The sequence below is a fragment of the Monodelphis domestica genome, chromosome 4 (assembly GCF_027887165.1).
Source record: "Monodelphis domestica isolate mMonDom1 chromosome 4, mMonDom1.pri, whole genome shotgun sequence".
Taxonomy (NCBI): Eukaryota; Metazoa; Chordata; class Mammalia; order Didelphimorphia; family Didelphidae; genus Monodelphis; species Monodelphis domestica.
In genome coordinates, this window is record NC_077230.1 from 433,979,696 (window position 1) to 433,999,597 (window position 19,902).

Sequence of the window (19,902 nt, forward strand, 5' to 3'; positions counted from 1 at the left end):
AACTATTTATTTAATAAATAAGACAAGAAGCTGGTACTTTGAAAAAACAAAATAGACAAAGTACTGGTCAATCTAATTAAAAAAAGGAAGGAAGAAAAGCAAATTAACAGCATCAAAGATGAAAAGGGGGACAGCACCTCTGATCAAGAGGAAATTAAGGTAATCATTAGAAATTACTTTGCCCAATTATATGGCAATAAATACACCAATTTAGGTGATATGGATGAATATATACAAAAATACAAACTGCCTAGACTAACAGAAGAAGAAATAGAATTCTTAAATAATCCCATATCAGAAAATGAAATCCAACAAGCCATCAAAGAACTTCCTAAGAAAAAATCCCCAGGGCCTGATGAATTCACTAGTGAATTCTATCAAACATTCAGAGAACAGTTAACACTAATACTATACAAACTATTTGCCATAATAAGCAAAGAGGGAGTTCTACCAAACTCCTTTTACGACACAAACATGGTACTGATTCCAAAACCAGGCAGGTCAAAAACAGAGAAAGAAAATTATAGACCAATCTCCCTAATGAATATAGATGCAAAAACCTTAAATAGGATACTAGCAAAAAGACTCCAGCAAGTAGTGATCAGAAAGATCATCCACCATGATCAAATAGGATTTATACCAGGGATGCAGGACTGGATCAATATTAGGAAAACCATCCATATAACTGACCATGACAACAAGCAAACCAACAAAAATCGTATCATTATATCAATAAACGCAGAAAAAGCCTTTGATAAAATACAACACCCATTCCTATTAAAAACACTAAAACGTAGAGGAATAAAAGGGTCTTTCCTAAAAATAATAAACACTATATATCTAAAGCCATCAGCAAACATCATCTGCAATGGGGATAAACTAGATGCATTCCCAATAAGATCAGGAGTGAAACAAGGATGCCCATTATAACCTTTACTATTTAACATTGTACTAGAAACACTAGCAGTAGCAATTAGAGAAGAAAAAGAAATTGAACGCATTAAAGTAGGCAATGAGAAGACCAAGTTATCACCCTTGGCTGATGATATGATGGTCTACCTAAAGAATCCTAGAGATTCAACCAAAAAGCTAATTGAAATAATCAACAACTTTAGCAAAGTTGCAGGATACAAAATAAACCCACATAAATCATCAGCTTTTCTATATATCTCCAACACAGCTCAGCAGCAAGAACTAGAAAGAGAAATCCCATTCAAAATCACCTTAGACAAAATAAAATACCTAGGAATCTACCTCCCAAGACAAACACAGGAACTATATGAACACAACTACAAAACACTCTCCACACAACTACAACTAGACTTGACAAATTGGAAAAACAGTAACTGCTCATGGATAGGACGAGTCAATATAATAAAATGACCAACCTACCCAAACTTATTTATCTATTTAGTGCCATACCCATTGAACTACCAAAATACTTCCTCACTGATTTAGAAAAAACCATAACAAAATTCATTTGGAACAACAAAAGATCAAGGATATCCAGGGAAATAATGAAAAAAAAAAACACATATAATGGGGGCCTTGCAGTCCCAGACCTTAAACTATATTACAAAGCAGCAGTCATCAAAACAATTTGGTACTGGCTAAGAAACAGAAAGGAAGATCAGTGCAATAGACTGGGGGCAAGCAACCTCAGCAAGACAGTATACGATAAACCCAAAGATCCCAGCTGTTGGAACAAAAATCCACTATTCGATAAAAACTGCTGGGAAAATTGGAAGACAGTGTGGGAGAGACTAGGAATAGATCAACACCTCACACCCTACACCAAGATAAATTCAAAATGGGTGAGTGACTTAGACATAAAGAAGGAAACCATAAGTAAATTGGGTAAACACAGAATAGTATACATGTCAGACCTTTGAGAGGGGAAAGACTTTAAAACCAAGCAAGACATAGAAAGAATCACAAAATGTAAAATAAATAATTCTGACTACATCAAATTAAAAAGCTTTTGCACAAACAAAACCAGTGTAACTAAAATCAGAAGGGAAACAACAAACTGGGAAAAAATCTTCATAGAAACCTCTGACAAAGGTTTAATTACTCAAATTTATAAAGAGCTAAATCAACTGTTCAAAAAATCAAGCCATTCTCCAATTGATAAATGGGCAAGGGACATGGATAGGCAGTTCTCAGATAAAGAAATCAAAACTATTAATAAGCACATGAAAAAGTGCTCTAAATCTCTTATAATCAGAGAGATGCAAATAAAAAACAACTCTGAGGTATCACCTCACAGCAGATTGGCTAACATGATAGCAAAGGAAAGTAATGAATGCTGGAGGGGATGTGGCAAAGTAGGGACATTAATTCATTGCTGGTGGAGTTGTGAACTGATCCAACCATTCTGGGGGGAAATTTGGAACTATGCCCAAAGGTCGACAAAAGAATATCTACCCTTTGATCCAGCCATAGCACTGCTGGGTCTGTACCCCAAAGAGATAATGGACAAAAAGACTTGTACAAAAATATTCATAGCTGCGCTCTTTGTGGTTGCCAAAAACTGGAAAACGAGGGGATGCCCATCAATTGGGGAATGGCTGAGCAAATTGTGGTATATGTTAGTGATGGAATACTATTGTGCAAAAAGGAATAATAAAGTGGAGAAGTTCCATGGAGACTGGAACAATCTCCAGGAAGTGATGCAGAGCGAGAGGAGCAGAACCAGGAGAACATTGTACACAGAGACTAATACACTGTGGTACAATCGAACGTAATGGACTTCTCCATTAGTGGCGGTGTAATGTCCCTGAACAATTTGCAGGGATTTAGGAGAAAAAAACACTATTCATAAGCAGAGGATAAACTGTGGGAGTAGAAACACCGAGGAAAAGCAACTGCCTGAATACAGCGGTTGAAGGGACATGACAGAGGAGAGACTCTAAATGAACACTCTAATGCAAATATTATCAACATAGCAATGGGTTCAAATCAAGAAAACATGTAATGCCCAGTGGATTTACGAGTCGGCTATGGGGGAGGGGGGGAGGAAAAGAAAATTATTTATGTCTTTTCTCCATAGCAGAAAAGTCTCGAGATGATCTCCTGGACACTCCCTTAAACAACTCAGATCTGGTGCTATTTACTGATGGTTCATCTTTTATGAGAGATGGCATACGCTACACTGGAGCTGCTGTAGTCACAGAATTTGCCACTGAGTGGTCAGCTTCGCTGCTCTCTAATAATAGAGCTCAAGGGGCAGAACTCGTACCTCTGAAACATGCCTGTATAATTGCCAAGGGTAAAAAGGCAACAATTTATAAGGATTCTAGATATGCTTTTGGCATTTGTCAGTCGGGATGCTATGGCTCCAGAGAGGATTTTTAACCTCAGCTGGAAAATCTATAGCTAATGCAGAAACTATTAATGAAGTTCTTTCTGCTCTCAAACTGCCTAAAGCCCTAGCTGTAGTTCATTGCTCTGCCCATACAGGTGGCTCTGACCCTGTCTCTAGAGGAAATGACCGAGCAGATGCCGCTGCAAAACTAGCAGCCATAGAAGGACCTGGATTAATTTTAACATTAACAACCATTGATAATTTAAATTTATCACTTTCCTATAATGAAAAGGAAGTGGAAAAATGGGAACAAAAATTTAAAGCAAAACAGATTAATGAAGTATAGGTATCATCTGAAGGGAAACCCCTGCTCCCTAGAAGTTTCTATCACCAAATTTGACAATCTGTGCATAAAAATAGTCGCATTGGTACCCAGAGCATCGTGGACTCTGTTAAGAGAGTATGGATAGCCCCCAGTATAACTACCATACCCTCTAAAGTGTGTTCAGCCTGCTCTACCTACCAAGCATATAACCAACACGCCTTTCGTGGAAAAGCTTTCAGTGGGCGTCCTCTGGCTTACACACCTTTTGAGCACCTACAGATAGATTTCATAACAATGCCAAAAGCCAGACACTATAAATTTTGTCAAGTCATAGTAGATCAACTGACCAGATGGCCGGAAGCATTTCCTGCGACCCAAGCCACGGAGGCTTTTGTTGCTAAGGTGCTTTTAAAAGAAATTATTCCTCGTTTTGGCCTGCCAGCACATATTGATTCCGATAGAGTAAGTCATTTTACTGATTCTGTCTTAAACCAAATATATTCTTGCTTGGGGATAACTCCCAAATTCCATGTTCCATATCATCCCCAGAGCTCAGGCCAAGTTGAAAGGATGAATAAAGAACTTAAAACTATGATCGGCAAATTATGCACTGAGACCCATTTAAAATGGCCTGAAATTCTCCCTCTGGCCCTATTTTATCTTAGAAGCAGGCCTAGAGGAGACTTACATATTTCACCATTTGAGATGCTTTTTGGACATCCGCCTATACAGGCTAAACCTTTCTCCCCAGCATATACATCACTATTAGGGGGAGATACTACTATTGCTTCCTATATGCAGGAATTACAGCATAAACTGCATGAACTTCATGAATCTGGAGCTGCAGTACAAGCCAGACCACTAGATTTTTCACTTCACGACCTGAACCCAGGAGACAAGGTGTATATTAAAAATTTCCAGCGTACTGGAGCAACTCAGCCTTCCTGGGAGGGACCATTGCAAATATTGTTAACTATTCCAACATCTATAAAGGTTGGAGAAAAGGACTCTTGGATTCATTGCTCACATGTAAAGAGAGCATTTTCTGCTGAGACTGATTGACTGTATCCTATCATACACATTGGAGATAATAATCCATTGTCAAGTGGATTTTTTTCTGAGAACACATTGAATTCCTGATTTTTTTCTTCTCTTTCCCTTATTTTTTTATTATTGCTTTTCTTTTGAATATTTGAATTTTTTCCCCTTTCCTCATTTCTTGTACAAAAGGTACATACAATAAAAATTTTTTCCCTCTCTCTCTGCAGTAATATAAGTTTAAATATACATACTCAAACAGCTTTAGACTGTGGGAACCTGCCATTTATTGATAAAATGTTATAGGACTATGATTAATTTTGTGTCTGATTCCAGGAAATGGGATAAAAAGGAGCACAGACTTTACCTGAATAGTGCCAAAAGAGCACACAGGAAATACTAATGTGGACTTGAGGTTGTAACACTTGACATACCTTAAGTCGTAGGACTTCCTTGTATCATACAAGTACAAAAATTTGACTATCATGCTGGCTCCGTATATCCTTGAGAATGAAAAATGTCAGACCAGGGAATGACTCTTCCCTACCAAAATAAAATTCTAGTTACTTTCCTTCTGATAAGATGACAACTTCCTGTACTCTTGGCTGCAAATGGGTGAGTGAAATATTACTGCATTCTGTCCTACAGACTTGTGGGATAGAAATTACTATAAATTGGACATTTACAAGGGCCCATTATGAAGTTATTCTTGTTTACTCAACCTTTTATACATAAATTTTGTTATTTTGATTCTGATTTTGAATTTTTTTTCTTCCCTTTCTCCCAAAAGTTTAACTTTCTTCCATATTTTTTCCTTTATATATTTTTGTTTTTTGTTTTGTTTTTATTGTTTTTGAATTCTTTTAATAACTGACTCATATACCCCCATAACTCAACAATGCATCCTGATCTGAACTGGATTTTTTTAACACCCACTTCAGGGGGGATTGTATTTTAATAAAACTCCAAGATTTTGAAAAGTTTTTTTTGTTTGAGAAATATCTTCAAGGAAGAAGCTTGCTAACTCCTAAATCCAGAGAATGAACTGTTGCAGAAAGATGCCAGAAAACCTACATTACATCAAGATCAAGAATGAACCTTGGGGTGTGGTTGCTTGAACTGAAGATTGATTGAATTTATTTTGAATGTACACTCTTCTGCCAAAAGGGACTGCCCCCTAATTGTTTTTTGTCAATGTGCCCAGCAAAACATTGGTTTTTGCTGTCTCTCTCTATCTCTCCTACTTTTCCTTTATCTCTAACTATTGTAATTTCATAGCTAGAATATTTACAAGACCCATCGGAGAGGTTAGCCTTCCTTGGGCCTCAGGGGGGTTTGTGAATTTCAAAACTACTCAACCCTGTTCAAACCATTCTTTAGAGGATGGGATTTGGCTATTTTCTGATCAATAACAATAAAGATACTTGGAATGACAGAATCCCTACTCAAGGTAGCAGGATTTAGGAAGGGCTGAAGCAAAGCTCAAGATTTAATTATTTGAGAATGTGGCCTTCAACAGACACGTGCAAAGGGGACAGACCTCTGGGCGGTCCTGGGTGAAGCTAGAGCCACCACTGGCACAGGTGAGACACAGGAAGTGAGGTAGAGGACAGCTGAGGAGTCTGGGGACTTCCTGTGTGGAGAAAAGGGGGAGTTGGTGCTTGGTGCTTGAGGTGGAGGCCCTGAGACTGTTTCTCCATTTTGGTCACGTGAGTGATAGGGACTGATCTCTTTTCTTTGCCTCGGCTATCTAAGGCCTTGGGCCTTTGGCCCAACCTAAGCAGAGGGGGTATTTAAGCCCTATTCCCTTCTCTCCCCCCACCCCCTCTCTCTCTCTCTCTCTCATACCTTTCTTCCTCCTGTTTGTTATTAAAAACTCCATAACAGGTTGACTGATGACTTGAGTTTTCATTTAGGAATTACATAGCTGAATTCCTTGGAGACCTTAAATTAATATATATCAGTCTTTTAAAGTGATTTCCATATCACACTTCACAAATACCATTCAAGCAGTAAGAGTGAAACCATGGGGTAACATACTACACAAGATCTTATGAGAATGAAGACTAGTCTTAGGTAGAAAAGAATATATTCCAGCACAAGAACATCTAATTCAACAACAAGAACACTCCTAAGCTTGTAGTAAAAAACTCCAACTTCATAACTATGACAGACACAAACACCTAGAATGCTAGAGAAGCATCGATTCACATTAGATGGATTTTGTTATAAAAAACTTTAACATCAAGTTATAGTTGAGAACTGAAACAGGTGATCCAAATCTCTCAAACTTCAACCTAAACAATCTCTACCGGGGAAGGAAGAGAGGGAGGGTATACCATGAAGATATTACCTCATAGTTTCAGATACCTCACAAGAAACAACAATGTGATCATGTCATCAATGAAGTTACATACAAAGGACATCTGGTAATAAAAAAAAAGCTCTAGTCATGAGAAGCAACACGAATAGCCCTAGAAGAAATCAATAACAGTCCCTATCAATGAAAGCCTATGTATGGGAAACAAAGGAAATCACTGCAAAAGCCAATAAAACAGAGAATGAAAAAAATGCATTTAAAAGTTAGCAGCCAAAGAAAAATCTCTATATATTCTATACAAACCATCCACCTATATTAGTAACAGAAAAGAAAGAAACAATGTTATCTCAAATGCAAACTCCGTGACCAGACGAAATATATTACATTCAAATTCTGTCTCCAAGACAGAACTAAAGTAAAATATACATAATCCTTGTAGAAAAGTCAAAGAGCAAAAGAAAAAAAGCAAACTTCACATTCTAAACAAAATTCTAAAAACTTATGCACAATACTATTATGCTTAGATATACCCATGAAGATGAACATGAGCAAAGCTTAGTTCCATGCATGAAGATAAACACATGAATGCTTACTTCCACGCTTGAAGATAAACACATGTAATGCTTACTTCCACACATGAAGAACTGATGAATTCTGGCAAGCATTCATGAAGAACTCATAGCATACTTACACGCACAATGAAAATTTCAATCTAACATACATGAACATGTAAAAACCTTACACTCATGCATGTTCCTGATTGTTCCAGTTTGTTCCTGAATTGAAGAACACAGGAGAACAATCAAGAGCTGCAGCTGACCAGAGTGGCATGCTGACCAGATGATGAAGAGAGTTTATACAATCCACACCAAAGGACATGGAAGGATTGTGAAATTTTGGGCTTGTGAGGATATGTAAGAATGCATCATACATGTTAACATCACATAGATGCATACACATGCTACATAGAAATAGAATTTGGAAGATATCTCATGGAATGGGCTGTACAACGTACAGCATAGCTACAAAACACAAAAGTTATACTGATGAATTTCTGTGGAAAATTCAGAGACAAACATGTTTCTTCTCTGCATGAGTTTGCACAGAAATCTAGAACAATGTACATGGATGTACATAGGTAAATCTGTATAGAAACTACTTATGTACACATGTAGATACTAATGTACTAACAAGCTAACTATATTAGGATAATGTATTCATATTCTAATGACTAACTATTGGGACAACTTGGAGCATTGGTTCAAAGTCTAAGGGAAGTAGAGACAGACATAGATCTACTGAAGTATAGAAGTTAGGTTGCATTATGATTTTAGGTTAGCAATTGGTAGTACTAAAAAATTTTACTTAGTTGAATTATAGACATTAGGAGATAAGATAGTTGCATATTCAAAATGTTATTGAAATGGTTGGAATGGTTTGAGAATTGTTACATGATTTGTTGTTATGTCAAAACTATGTTCATTTAAATCCCTATTACCTAAACCATTTTCCTATACTCAAACTTAACATAGAAGTGAGCAGACAGAATAGCTAAGCTAAGTGTAGGATTTGTTATTTTGGAGGGTAAAGGAATATTTAAATAATACAAGGTTCAGAATTAGTTAGAAATATATGAAAGGTAAGAATCATTAAAAATTGAGGTTGCCATTTTTTTAAGACAAAAAAGGGAGGGATGTGGAGGAGAGAATTTACAATGCATGCAAGACAGAAAGCTGAGCACAAAAGCTGTCAGTCAAAATGAAGATTCCATTTTGGAATGTTACTGGGAAAGCAACTGGAGCCAAGTCAAGGGCTGAACTGGGCTGGACTGGGCTTTGGGCTTCTGGGTGATGTGGAGAAAGAAGCTTTGGTATCTCTGGGGACTTGAGTCAAATCAAGTTGGAGATGAACTGATTTTGATTGGAAGAAAGAAGAAAGAAGGACTAAAGTCTTTCTATCTCTCTCTCTGACTGACTGTTTTGTGACTGGATTACTATTTCTCCCAAAATCTACCTAACCCTCATTCATAGATAATAGGGAAAACCCTATCCCTCTTACCTTATCCTCCATCCTTTCCTATCTTTCCCAATAAACTCTTACTTGAGTTAAAGAAAAGAGTAGATTATTTTCTCTAAAGCATCATAGTTCACCCTGAATGACTTAAAGGAAAAAGAAGAAGGAGGAGGGGGAAACTGAAAGGCTTCTGAAGAGGGAGGAAAATTGGAGAAGGGTAGACAAAGTTGGTCCATTAGTCATTTAGTATACATCAATAGACACCCTCAGAAATATATTACAGCAGCCACCTATAAGGCTGGTCACCCTGAAAGCTTCCCTCTCCTTTCATTCCCTTCCATATTGTATGAATCCAGTGACACTGGGATTTTTCTCACAGAATAGCCTCCAACTTTGCATTTTCCCAGGTTCCTCATTCAGCCTCCTCGCTGAACCTTCACTACTATCCCCACTAGTTTCTGCCTCCTGAGTACACTGGATTCCTTCAGTTCTGGATGAACGTCTCACCTTCTGTAAAACTTGATTGACGCAGATTCATTCTTAGACTTCCTACAACTGATCTTATGCACGGGGAAAGGAAAAGTGTTTTATTGCCTTTGTATTGTAAACCTTAAAATTTCTTAGACTTATGAATGTTGGAAATTTCACCATTGGGAAATTTCATACTTGGAAAAAATTTCCTACTAATAGTAAGAACTCTATTGGAATGTGAAAACCCTTGGCATGGGAGGGTCCTTCTCCTCCCTACTTAAGACTACTTTAGGACAGAAACCTTTTGCTAAACAATGGAAAGGGCTTTGACCTATGCTTAAGCATAGAACAGGAAGTTCTTTGAGCCATGATTGATTTTAGAATTGATACAATAGAGATACTTGGAATGACAGAACCAGGTCTTAGAACTTACAATCTCTACCCTACTCAGTCTAACAGGATTTAGGAAGGGCTGCAGCATAGATCAAGATTTAATTATTTGAGAATATGACCTACAACAGACATGTGCAAAGGAAATAGACCTCTGGGCCGTCCTGGGTTAAGCTAGAGCCACCATTGGCACAGGGGAGACATCGACAGTGATTGGTAGATGTGAGAACTGAGGGGAGGGGCCTTAGATGGTTTCCTTAAAGATAGTGGGGTCTGAGGAGAGAAGGAGGAAGTTTTGCTCTGAGCGAGCTGGCTCTGAAGGAGGACTGAGGAGGTTGCTCTGTTGGAGGACCAGGAGAGAAGGCTGGCTCTGAAGGAGGAGGATTCTCTAGAAACATTTCTTGAAAGGAGGCTCTCTTGAAGGTGGAGCCTGAGGTTGGCATGAGAAGTCTTACCTAGAGAGATCTTGGGTGAGTGATAAAACCAACTGACTGATTTATTCATTCTTATTCCTTTCTTCCTTTCTCTCTTTTTCTATTGATTAATCAGTGTATTATAAATTAAATTTCTCTATAAAACCCAGTTGGCTTGGGCATATTCATAAATTGGGAATATATTCCCTGGCAACCATCTTATATTTATATAAAACCAAGACACAGTAGAAAACATATTTCAGCGGTCATAATTGATATATATATATATATTTCCCTTGCTCCCGAACATTTTAATTATCACAGTTTATGGCTCCTACTCTCTTATCTACAAGTATTTAACACTCAAAACTATTTTAAATCTAACAATATTACCTATCAGGAACCAGATGGTCACATGCATTCCTTTAGATAAGTGACTGCAGTTTTTACAAGTAACTCCCAGATATTCTAGTAATTGTGTACAAGATGTCAAGCTTAACAGCGGAATAGTGGCCACAGGATTGGAAGGGATGGAATTTGATTCATTAATTATCATAGGAGAAAATCCCGAAGAAAACCAATGATTTATCGCTTGTTTCTACGTTACAGGATTGGCAGTTTGGGGTCTCCAAGATGACTGTTACAAAAGTGAATAACACGGAACTAGATTGTGAGTGATAATGTAGGGAGAACCCTGTGGAATCACCTGTCAATCCAGGAGGGGGAAGGGAAGGTTGGAGGGAGAGAAGATCGTGGAACTACTGGGAAAATATGTAAAAAATTAGAGCAATGAAGGATATTGAAGATGTCTGCGGGAAGAATAACAGCTTTATTTTCATTAAATTCTCTCTTAAGCTTGTGCTGAACTAAGAACTCGGATCAAAGGCTCCAACCCTCCCCAAAGCCCGCCGCCTGCTGCCCTCCTCCTGCCCTCCTCTGCACCCCACAGCCTGGGAAGGACTCTGTAAGGACCTGCCCCGGCTCTGGGGAACCTGGCTGGGGAGGGGGGGAGCCTGGGGGGGGCACCTGCAGCTGTCACTGACCACAATGAAATTTCAGATCCTGAGCTCAGAAAAATGGCCCAGAGCCATCTCTGACCCTCGCAATGTTCTCCTTGGAGGGAACAAACACGGAGGAACTGCAGGAACCCCCCAAGCCGGGCACAGTTGGGGCTCACCCAGCTCAGGGGGCCGCCCTGTCCCTGACTGGCCTTCAGGAACCAGAAGAGCCCTTTGATGGCACCTTCCTGCCAGGCCCCGCCTTCCCCCACAGGCCTGCTCTCCTCCCTGGGGCAGCTCTCCTCGGCCAGCCCAGCCCCCTCCCCTGGCGCCCCTGTGCACAGCTCAGTGCCAGGCTCTTCCTCCTGGGGCTGAGGAAGCCCAACGCTGTCTGTCTCCCCCCCATTCCCAGCACCCACCAGGGAGGCTCTCCTCTGCCCCGGGGGGGGGGGGTGTGGGGGGGGGGGCTGTGACCAGGGACTGTGGGGAGAAGCTCAGGGGGCCCTGGGAGCCCAGAACAAGGTGCTGCCTGTGCTCCTCAGCGCCCACCCCGCCCCGCCCCCACTTCTCACAGTCCAATAAGGCCCAAAGGCCTGGCGGGGGCTGAGCCACTGCCTGACCTGGGAAGCAGACCCACCCCCCCATCCTACTCCACCCCACCCCTCTGTCCTCTGGCCAGGAGGAGGAGCCTGGCTGGAGCCCTTCTCAGCAGCCCTTCCAGCCCTACCCTCTGGCCGCACTCACCTGGGAGGGGGACCTCGGGGTCCTGGGGGCCATTTCTCTGACTGTGGGCTCTCTGCGGGGCCACCCTGGGGTGCTTCAAGGGTGGCAGCCCCGAGGTGGGGAGACGTGCTCTGTGTGTGCCTGGGGGGGGGGGGAGAGGGAGAGGGCTCAGAGGGGCTCTCCGGCCTTCCCTGGCCTCAGGGGGGAAAAGGGAGCCTCAAAGTGGGAAGGGCCTGGGACTGGCCCGGAATAAGCCCCGCCCCGCTCTGACATCATAGTCAGCTTCCTTCCATTCAGAAGCTACACTGGCAGGATTGGGAGTGACTGAAGGACGGGTTACTGGGGAATGGGGGGGGCATCAGGTGGGGGCGGGGAGGGCTGGCATTTCCTCAGGGCCCGAGATCGGGGCTCCTTCCCCGGCATGTGGGCGCGGGGCCCCGGAGGGCTGCTTCTCCCCGGGTGTGCTCTGATCTGACTGGGGAAGAGGCCGGAGCAGCCCCGCCCCCATTTGCCTCCTTCCTTTCCTGGGGAGAAAAAGGCCCGCCGAGGCTGAGAGGCACACAGAGCCGCCCTCGCCTTCCGGGTTTGTCCCTTTTATGGGGAATTCAAGTTGACGGACAGCCCCTCCCCCCACCACAAGCCCTTACAAGTGTCTCCTGCCCCGCCTCTCTCAGCGAACATGCGCACACGCGTCCACCTCCCAGCTCAGTAAGCAGGAACGGATCCACCCCGGGTCTTCCCGGTCCCCAAAAGTTAGGGGGGAGAAAGTCTCAGCTGCCAGAACGGGGAGGCCGGAGCGCCGCCACTCACTGACTCCCTCCCCTCCCCCTCTCACCCAGCAAAGCTCCAAGAAGCACTGAGGTGAGACTTCCAAGAGCAGCGACGGCCCACGTTGGGGTTCCCAGCATGCTTTGGGGCTTCCACAGTGGCAAGGAACCTACACTAAGAAGTCATGAAACGGCATTCTGGGAAATGGAGTCCTCCATGGAGAGGGACAAAGGCCTGAATGGTGTCCTGACACAGGCATTCTGGGAAATAGAGTTCTCCTGCCTTGGTCCCTGGGTTAAGCCTCCTGGTGGGGGAGGGGTCATATAGGAAATGTTCCCCAGCTGGGCGGCTGCAGCCTTCTCCCCTCCCCCCATTTCCCCTCCAGCCCTGCCCTGCTGCTGCTTAGTTCCACTGGAGGCTGCCTCAAGCTAGATCCTGGCACACAGCAGGTGCCTAATAAGTGTCTACTGATTGACTGATCAGGGAATGGATCCAGCCTTCCCTAGGACCTGAGGGGGGGTGCCAGGATCCCCCTTCTGACAGAGAAGGAAACTGAGGCACAGGGCAGCAGCTGACCCTCCAGGCCCAGGTCCAAGGCCCCTCCCACAGTTTCCCCTCCTCCAGTGATTTCTCTGAATTTCCTGCTGCTCCGTCTGCTTTGGGGTGATCCTCGGGGTTCCCGCAAGGAGAGGCCAACCCTCTCCCCAGAGGAGGCATCAGGTGACTCCGGGGCTGCCCTCCTGGGCTTGGAACCCCCAAGATCTGGGCTCAAACCTGGCCTCAGACACGGCCCAGCTGGGGGAGCCTGGCCAAGGCCTTTCCCAGCCTTTGCCTCAGTTTCCCCCATGGTGAGATCCAGACAATAAGAGCCTGAGCTGGGCCTGTGGGGAAGCGGATCCGCTGAGGGTCTGGGGGGTGGGGGGGAACAAAGCTGCTTCCTCGGGGTCTCCTGGGCCTCTGGGCCAGCTGAGGAGGGTCTCATCTCTAATCTGGTCCCAGAATCTCTAGTTGGGTGATCTTTACTGCTACCTGACACAATTTCCTCAGTGGGAAAATGAGAAGCTCCCTCCCAGGTTTGGTGTGGGGATCAAAAGAGAATCTTTGGAAAATTCTTAGCACTGGATCTGCTACATAATGGTTCTAGTTAGATGCTTGATATCTTTATTACATTCCTTCATTCATTTACTTATTCATCTATTTTTATATCCACATCTGATCTTCTAAAGCTTTTAAATTCTCTCAAGATAGAGTATATTTGATAAAACTCAGTCAATGAGTTGTCAATCAATGAGGCTGCCCACCTCGGCTCCAAGATGGCTCCTGCTCCTGGCCTTTCTCTCACTCACCTGGCCCAGCTGATCCCAGCCTCAGCAAATCTGTCCTCAGACCCAGATGGCTCATTGCCCCAGGCCCAGCCCCAGGACCCAGGCTGCTGGTAGCAGACCCAATTTCTTCAGGATCAAAAACCAGCTGGTAAAAAAATTTGACTTTGTAAATTGTCACATAGAGGATAGATGGACTCCATCAGAAAAATGGCTACAGGGGGCAGCTGAGTGGCTCAGTGGATTGAGAGCCAGGCCTAGAGACAATTTAATAATCATTGTTCTACAAGAAGACCATGACAAAAGGAAAAGCCTGGACATAATACTACAGGAAATCATTCAGGAAAACTGCCCCGACATCCTAGAACAAGAGGGGAAAGTGGAGATTGAAAGAATTCACAGATCAGCTCCTGTATTTAATCCCCAACTAACAACACCCAGGAATGTTATAGTCAAATTCAAAAACTATCAGACCAAAGAAAAGATATTACAAGCTGCCAAGAAGAAGTCATTCAGATACCACGGAAACACAGTGAGGATAACTCAGGATCTGGCTGCATCCACACTGAAGGACCAAAAGGCATGGAATATGATATTCTGGAAAGCAAGGGAACTAGGTCTACAACAAAGAATCAAATACCCATCAAAACTGACTATATTCTTACAGGGGAAAGTATGGTCATTCAACACAATGGAAGAATTCCAAACATTCGTAAAGAAAAGACTAGACCTGAACAGAAAATTTGATGTCCAAGCACAGAACTCAAGGGAATCATCAAAAGGTAATTAAAAAACAGGGCAATTAGAAAAACAAAACAAAACAACAACAACAAAAATTTTAAGAGACTCAATAAGTTAAAATGATATGTATCCCTATAAGAAAAGAGGTCATTGGTAACTCCTAAAAACTGTTGCTATCACCTGGGCAGCTAGAAGAATTACACTTAGAGGGAATAGTGACAAACTATATAGGATGAAAGGATAAGACATAAATAGATATATAGATGTATTATGCATAAATACATATACACATATACACACATATACATGTGTGTGTATGTGTGTGTATATACAACCAGAGCTAAAAAAAAAAGGAGGTTAATACTAAAAGAAATGGGAAAAAAAACAAATGGGGATAAATTTATATGTCACAAAGAAGCTCCTGGTGGGAGGGGGGAGAACATCGATACACTGGAAGGGTAAAGATGTTGGAGATAGGAAATACTCAACTGTTATGTGCTTTGAAACTTACCCAAAGAGGGAAGAACAATCCAATCCATTGGGAGCAGAGAATAGATTTGCACCCTATAGGGGAGTATAAGTGTAAAAAACAGAGTGGTGGAGAGGGAAGCAATATAAGGGAAGGAGAAAGTGGGGGGGGCAATTTTAAAAATACTACAGGGGAAAATAAGGGGGGGAATAAGAAGGGAGGGGTAGAAAGGGAAGTAAAATAAGGGTGGGAACTAGGGGGACTGATTATAAACAAACATTGGTATAGAAGGAAATAGTGAAAGAAGAAAAGGCAGGACCAGGAGTAGAAATCAAAATGCTGGGAAATACTCAGCTTGTAATCATAACTCTGAATATGAATGGAATGAACTCACCCATAAAATGCAAGCAAATAGCAGAGTGGATTAGAATCCAAAACCCTACCATATGCTTTCTGCAAGAAACACACATCAGGAAGGTAGATACACATAGAATGAAAGTAAGAGGATGGAGCCAAATCTATTTGGGAAATTGGGAAATTGGGAAATCAACTGATAAAAAGAAGGAAGGAGTCGTGATCATGATATATGACAAAGCCAAAGAAAAACTAAATCTAGTTAAAAGAGATAGGGAAGGTAATTACATCCTGATAAAAGGCAGTATAGACAATGAGGAAATATCTGTACTCAATATGTATGCACCAAATGGCATAGTATCCAAATTTCTAAAGGAGAAACTAGAGGAGCTCAAGGATGAAATAGATAGAAAAACTACTAGTGGGAGATATGAACCTTCCTCTCTCCGAACTAGATAAATCGAACCAAAAAAATAAATAAGAAAGAGGTGAGAGACGCGAATGAAATCTTAGAAAAATTAGAGTTAGTAGACATGTGGAGAAAAATAAATAGGGACAAAAAGGAATATACCTTCTTTTCAGCAGTACATGGTACATTCACAAAAATTGACCATATGTTAGGGCACAAAAACATTGCAAGCAAATGAAAAAGAGCAGAAATAATAAATGCAACCTTCTCAGCCCACAGTGCATTGAAAATAATAATTAGTGAGGGTACATGGAGAGATAAATCAAAAATTAATTGGAAATTAAACAATATGATTCTCCAAAACCAGCTAGTTAAAGAACAAATCATAGAAACATTAACTTCATTGAAGAAAATGACAATGGTGAGACATCCATTCAAAACCTATGGGATGCAGCCAAAGCAGCAATGCAGATTCCAGCCACTGCTGGAGACTGTATTGTAGGTGGGGGAGGGAAACTAGAACCTTCCTTCTTCCTTCCCCTTAAACCTGAGTGTTCTCAAATTCAGGCTTTTGGGGAGTGTACATTTTCAGTTGAGTCCAGAAGGAGGATTCCTTAGCTCTGTCCTGTTGTTAGATTTAGTTTTCAGTTCCTTAGGAGCATTTGGTTTTTAATTGGTGAGGAAGGATTTTTAGAAGTCTGAACTTTCACTGCCTCTATGGCGCCATCTTAACTCCACCTCCTCTTTGCACAAATTTTAAGTCAAGACACTGACAATATAAAATTAAAAAACAGCAAATTAATAAAATATGTAGATGATCTACTCTTGACTTCAACAATTGCTGAAGCATGACAAGAGGATAGTAAGCACCTCCTCCTAGAACTACATAAAAGAGGGCAGAACATCTCAAAGGAAAAGGTTCAGTGGTGTCTCCCAAAAGTAGAATACTTGGGATTTATTCTAACTGCTGGTACCCGTGCAATTTTCCCTAAACTCATTGAATATATCCAAAAATTGAGTGCTCCTACCACCAAAAAGCAATTAAGGGCAATTCTGGGAGCAACAGGATATTCGGCAGTGGATCCCTCATTATGGGGAAATCACTAAGCCCCTTGTATTACTTACAAAAACTTGGTCCCTGAACCACTTAAATTAGAAATTAACAGCTCTTTCAAATTTAAAACAGGCTATCCTGTCTGCCCCTGCTCTAGGCATCCCAAATTATGATATACCATTTACCCTATATATACATGAACAGAAAGGGGTAGCCTCAGGTGTTTTAACTCAACTTTTGGGGCCTGCTCAATGCCCAGTAGCCTATTATTCAGCCAAGTTAGATCCAGTAGCTTCCAGATCACCACCGTGCCTTAGAGGAGTAGCTGCCATAGCTTTAATAGTAACTAAATCAGCTGATCTGGTATTGGGATGCCCTCTGACCATAATGTGCCCACGCGAGGTTGAGGCATTGCTATTAAGACAAAGGACACAGGCATTTACTGACCAAAGGATTACTAGGTATGAAATAACACTACTAAACAATGAAATGAACACACTACACTTATATGCTGTGGAGCACTTAATCCTCTCACCATGCTTCCCAATTTGCCAGCTTCCGGAGAACCTTTACATGATTATACATCTTTAGTGTCCATTGCTAATGAACCTCTTAATGATTTACTGGACACCCCATTGGATAATTCAGAATTTATATTATTTACCCATGGTTCTTCATTTATGAGAGATGGTGTGCACTATACAAGAGCTGCAGTAGTTAATGAACTTGATACTCTCTGGTTAGCTTCCTTGTGCTCAAATGTAAATGCACAAGGTGCAGAACTCATAGCATTGAAACAAACCTGTATCATTACAAAGGATAAAAGAGTCACAATTTACACACACTTCCTGTATGCCTTTGGCATATGTCATGCTGTTGGCATAGTTTGGCCACAAAGAGTATTTTTAACCTCAGGTGGAAAATCTATAGCTAATACAAAAATTATTAATGAAGTTCTATCTGCTCTCCAGCTGCCCAAAACTATAGCTTTAGTTCATTGCTCTGCACATACAGGTGGCAATGACTCTGTCTCCAGGGGAAATAACCAAGCAAATATTGCAGCCAAACTAGCCTCCTTAGAAGGACCTGAATTAATTTTGTTACTAACAATTTCTGATGATTTGGATTTATCCCTTTCCTTTAATGACAAGGAAGTGGGAAAATGGAAGCAAAAATTTAAAGCAAAACATATTAATGGAGTTTGGGTGTCATCTGAAGGAAAACCCTTGTTCCCCAGAAGTTTTTATCAAGAAATTTGCCAATCTATTCATAAAAATGGTCATTTTGGCACCCTGGGCATTGTGGACTCTGTTAAAAGAGTATGAATAGGCCCTGGTATAACTAGTATAGCCTCTAAAGTATGTACAGTATGCCCTACCTTCCAGGCCTTTAATCAACATGCATTTTCGTGGCAAATCCTTTGGTGGACGTCCTCTCACACACCACTTGAACATTTACAAATCAATTTTATCTCTATGCCAAAAGCTGGACATTATAAATTTTGTCTTGTCATAGCCGATCAGCTGACCAGATGGGACTGAAGCATTCCCTACTGCTTGGGTCACATCTGCTTTTTTTGCCAAAGTCCTTTGAAAAGAAATTATTCCCCCTTTTGGCCTACTAGCATAAATTGACTGGGATAGAGGAACTCATTTTATCGATTCAGTCTTATCACAAATGTATTCATGTTTGGGGATAACTCCTAAATTTCATACACCATATCATCCCCAGAGCTCTGGGTAAGTTGGAAGAATGAATAAAGAACTTAAAACTATGATTGGAAAATTATGCAGGGAGATTCATTTGAAATAGCCTGAAATTCTACCTCTCACCCTGTTTTATCCCAGAAGCAGACCTAGAGGTCATTTATGTATCTCAGCATTTGAGATGCTATTTGGACATTGACCTATTCAGGCACAACCATTTACCCCTGCCTATACCTCATTGTTAGGAGGAGATACAACCATTGCTACATATATCAGACAATTACAAGCAAATTAGAATTCTATGACTCTGGAGATGCCGTTCAAGTAGGCCCCATATACTTCTCACTTCATGATTGAAACCCCAGTGATAGTGTGTATATAAAGAATTTCAAACGTACTGGGTCAACTGAACCTGCTTATGATTGTAACAATTAAAAGAGTGGGAGCCATAAACTGTAAGAGTTAAAATAGTTTGAGCCATAAACTGTAGTGATTAAATATGGTTGTCCTCATAAACTGTAGTGATTAAAATAGTGGAAGACTTAAATTGTAGTAGATATAAGAGTGGATGAGTAAATTGTGACTGCAGAAAATTTGTTTTCACTACAGTATCTTGTTTTTAAATCAATATCAAAGGTGGTCACCAGGGAAATATTCCCAATTATGAATATACCCAAGTCAACTGGGTTTTATAGAGATTTTAATTAATAATACAATGAGGAATTAAATGAGAGAGAGAGAGAGAGAGAGAGAGAGAGAGAGAGAGAGAGAGAGGGAGAGAGAGAGAGAGAGAGAGGGAATTAATGAGAAAGGGATAAGCCAGCCCTGGCCAGTCCTGGCCAACCCAGGCCTAAGCCCTAAAAGAAAGATCAGTCAGTCCTTAATCACTCACCACAAGATCTGTCCAAGCAAGGATTCTAGTGACACCAGGCCAGCATCATCTCAGCTGCCTTCACCAGCTCAATCCTGAATCTCTTTCTGAATGAATCTGAGCTCCTATTTAAAGGGAATTTTCTCCTATGTCACCTCCCCTAAGTCCTTATATCTACCAATCACAGTAGATGTTTTTCAAAAGACAGAC

The 19,902-nt window shown here is 41.4% G+C and overlaps 1 protein-coding gene across 13 annotated transcripts in view; it reads right to left on the reverse strand.

The window, feature by feature from the left end:
- The window catches only part of LOC107650040 (zinc finger protein OZF-like), a 145,687-nt gene that overhangs the window by 47,072 nt on the left and 78,713 nt on the right, over nt 1-19,902 (reverse strand). For 7 of the 13 annotated variants that reach the window (XM_056825651.1, XM_007503001.3, XM_056825649.1 and 4 more), the window contains exon 1: nt 12,020-12,338. In XM_056825651.1, the coding sequence (XP_056681629.1) occupies nt 12,020-12,052 (33 nt within the window). In that variant the 5' untranslated portion in view covers nt 12,053-12,338. Of the gene's footprint in view, nt 1-12,019; nt 12,339-12,833; nt 13,031-19,902 lie in introns of those variants that run through there. The other 6 variants (XM_056825641.1, XM_056825654.1, XR_008918199.1 and 3 more) reach the window with 6 other exon arrangements.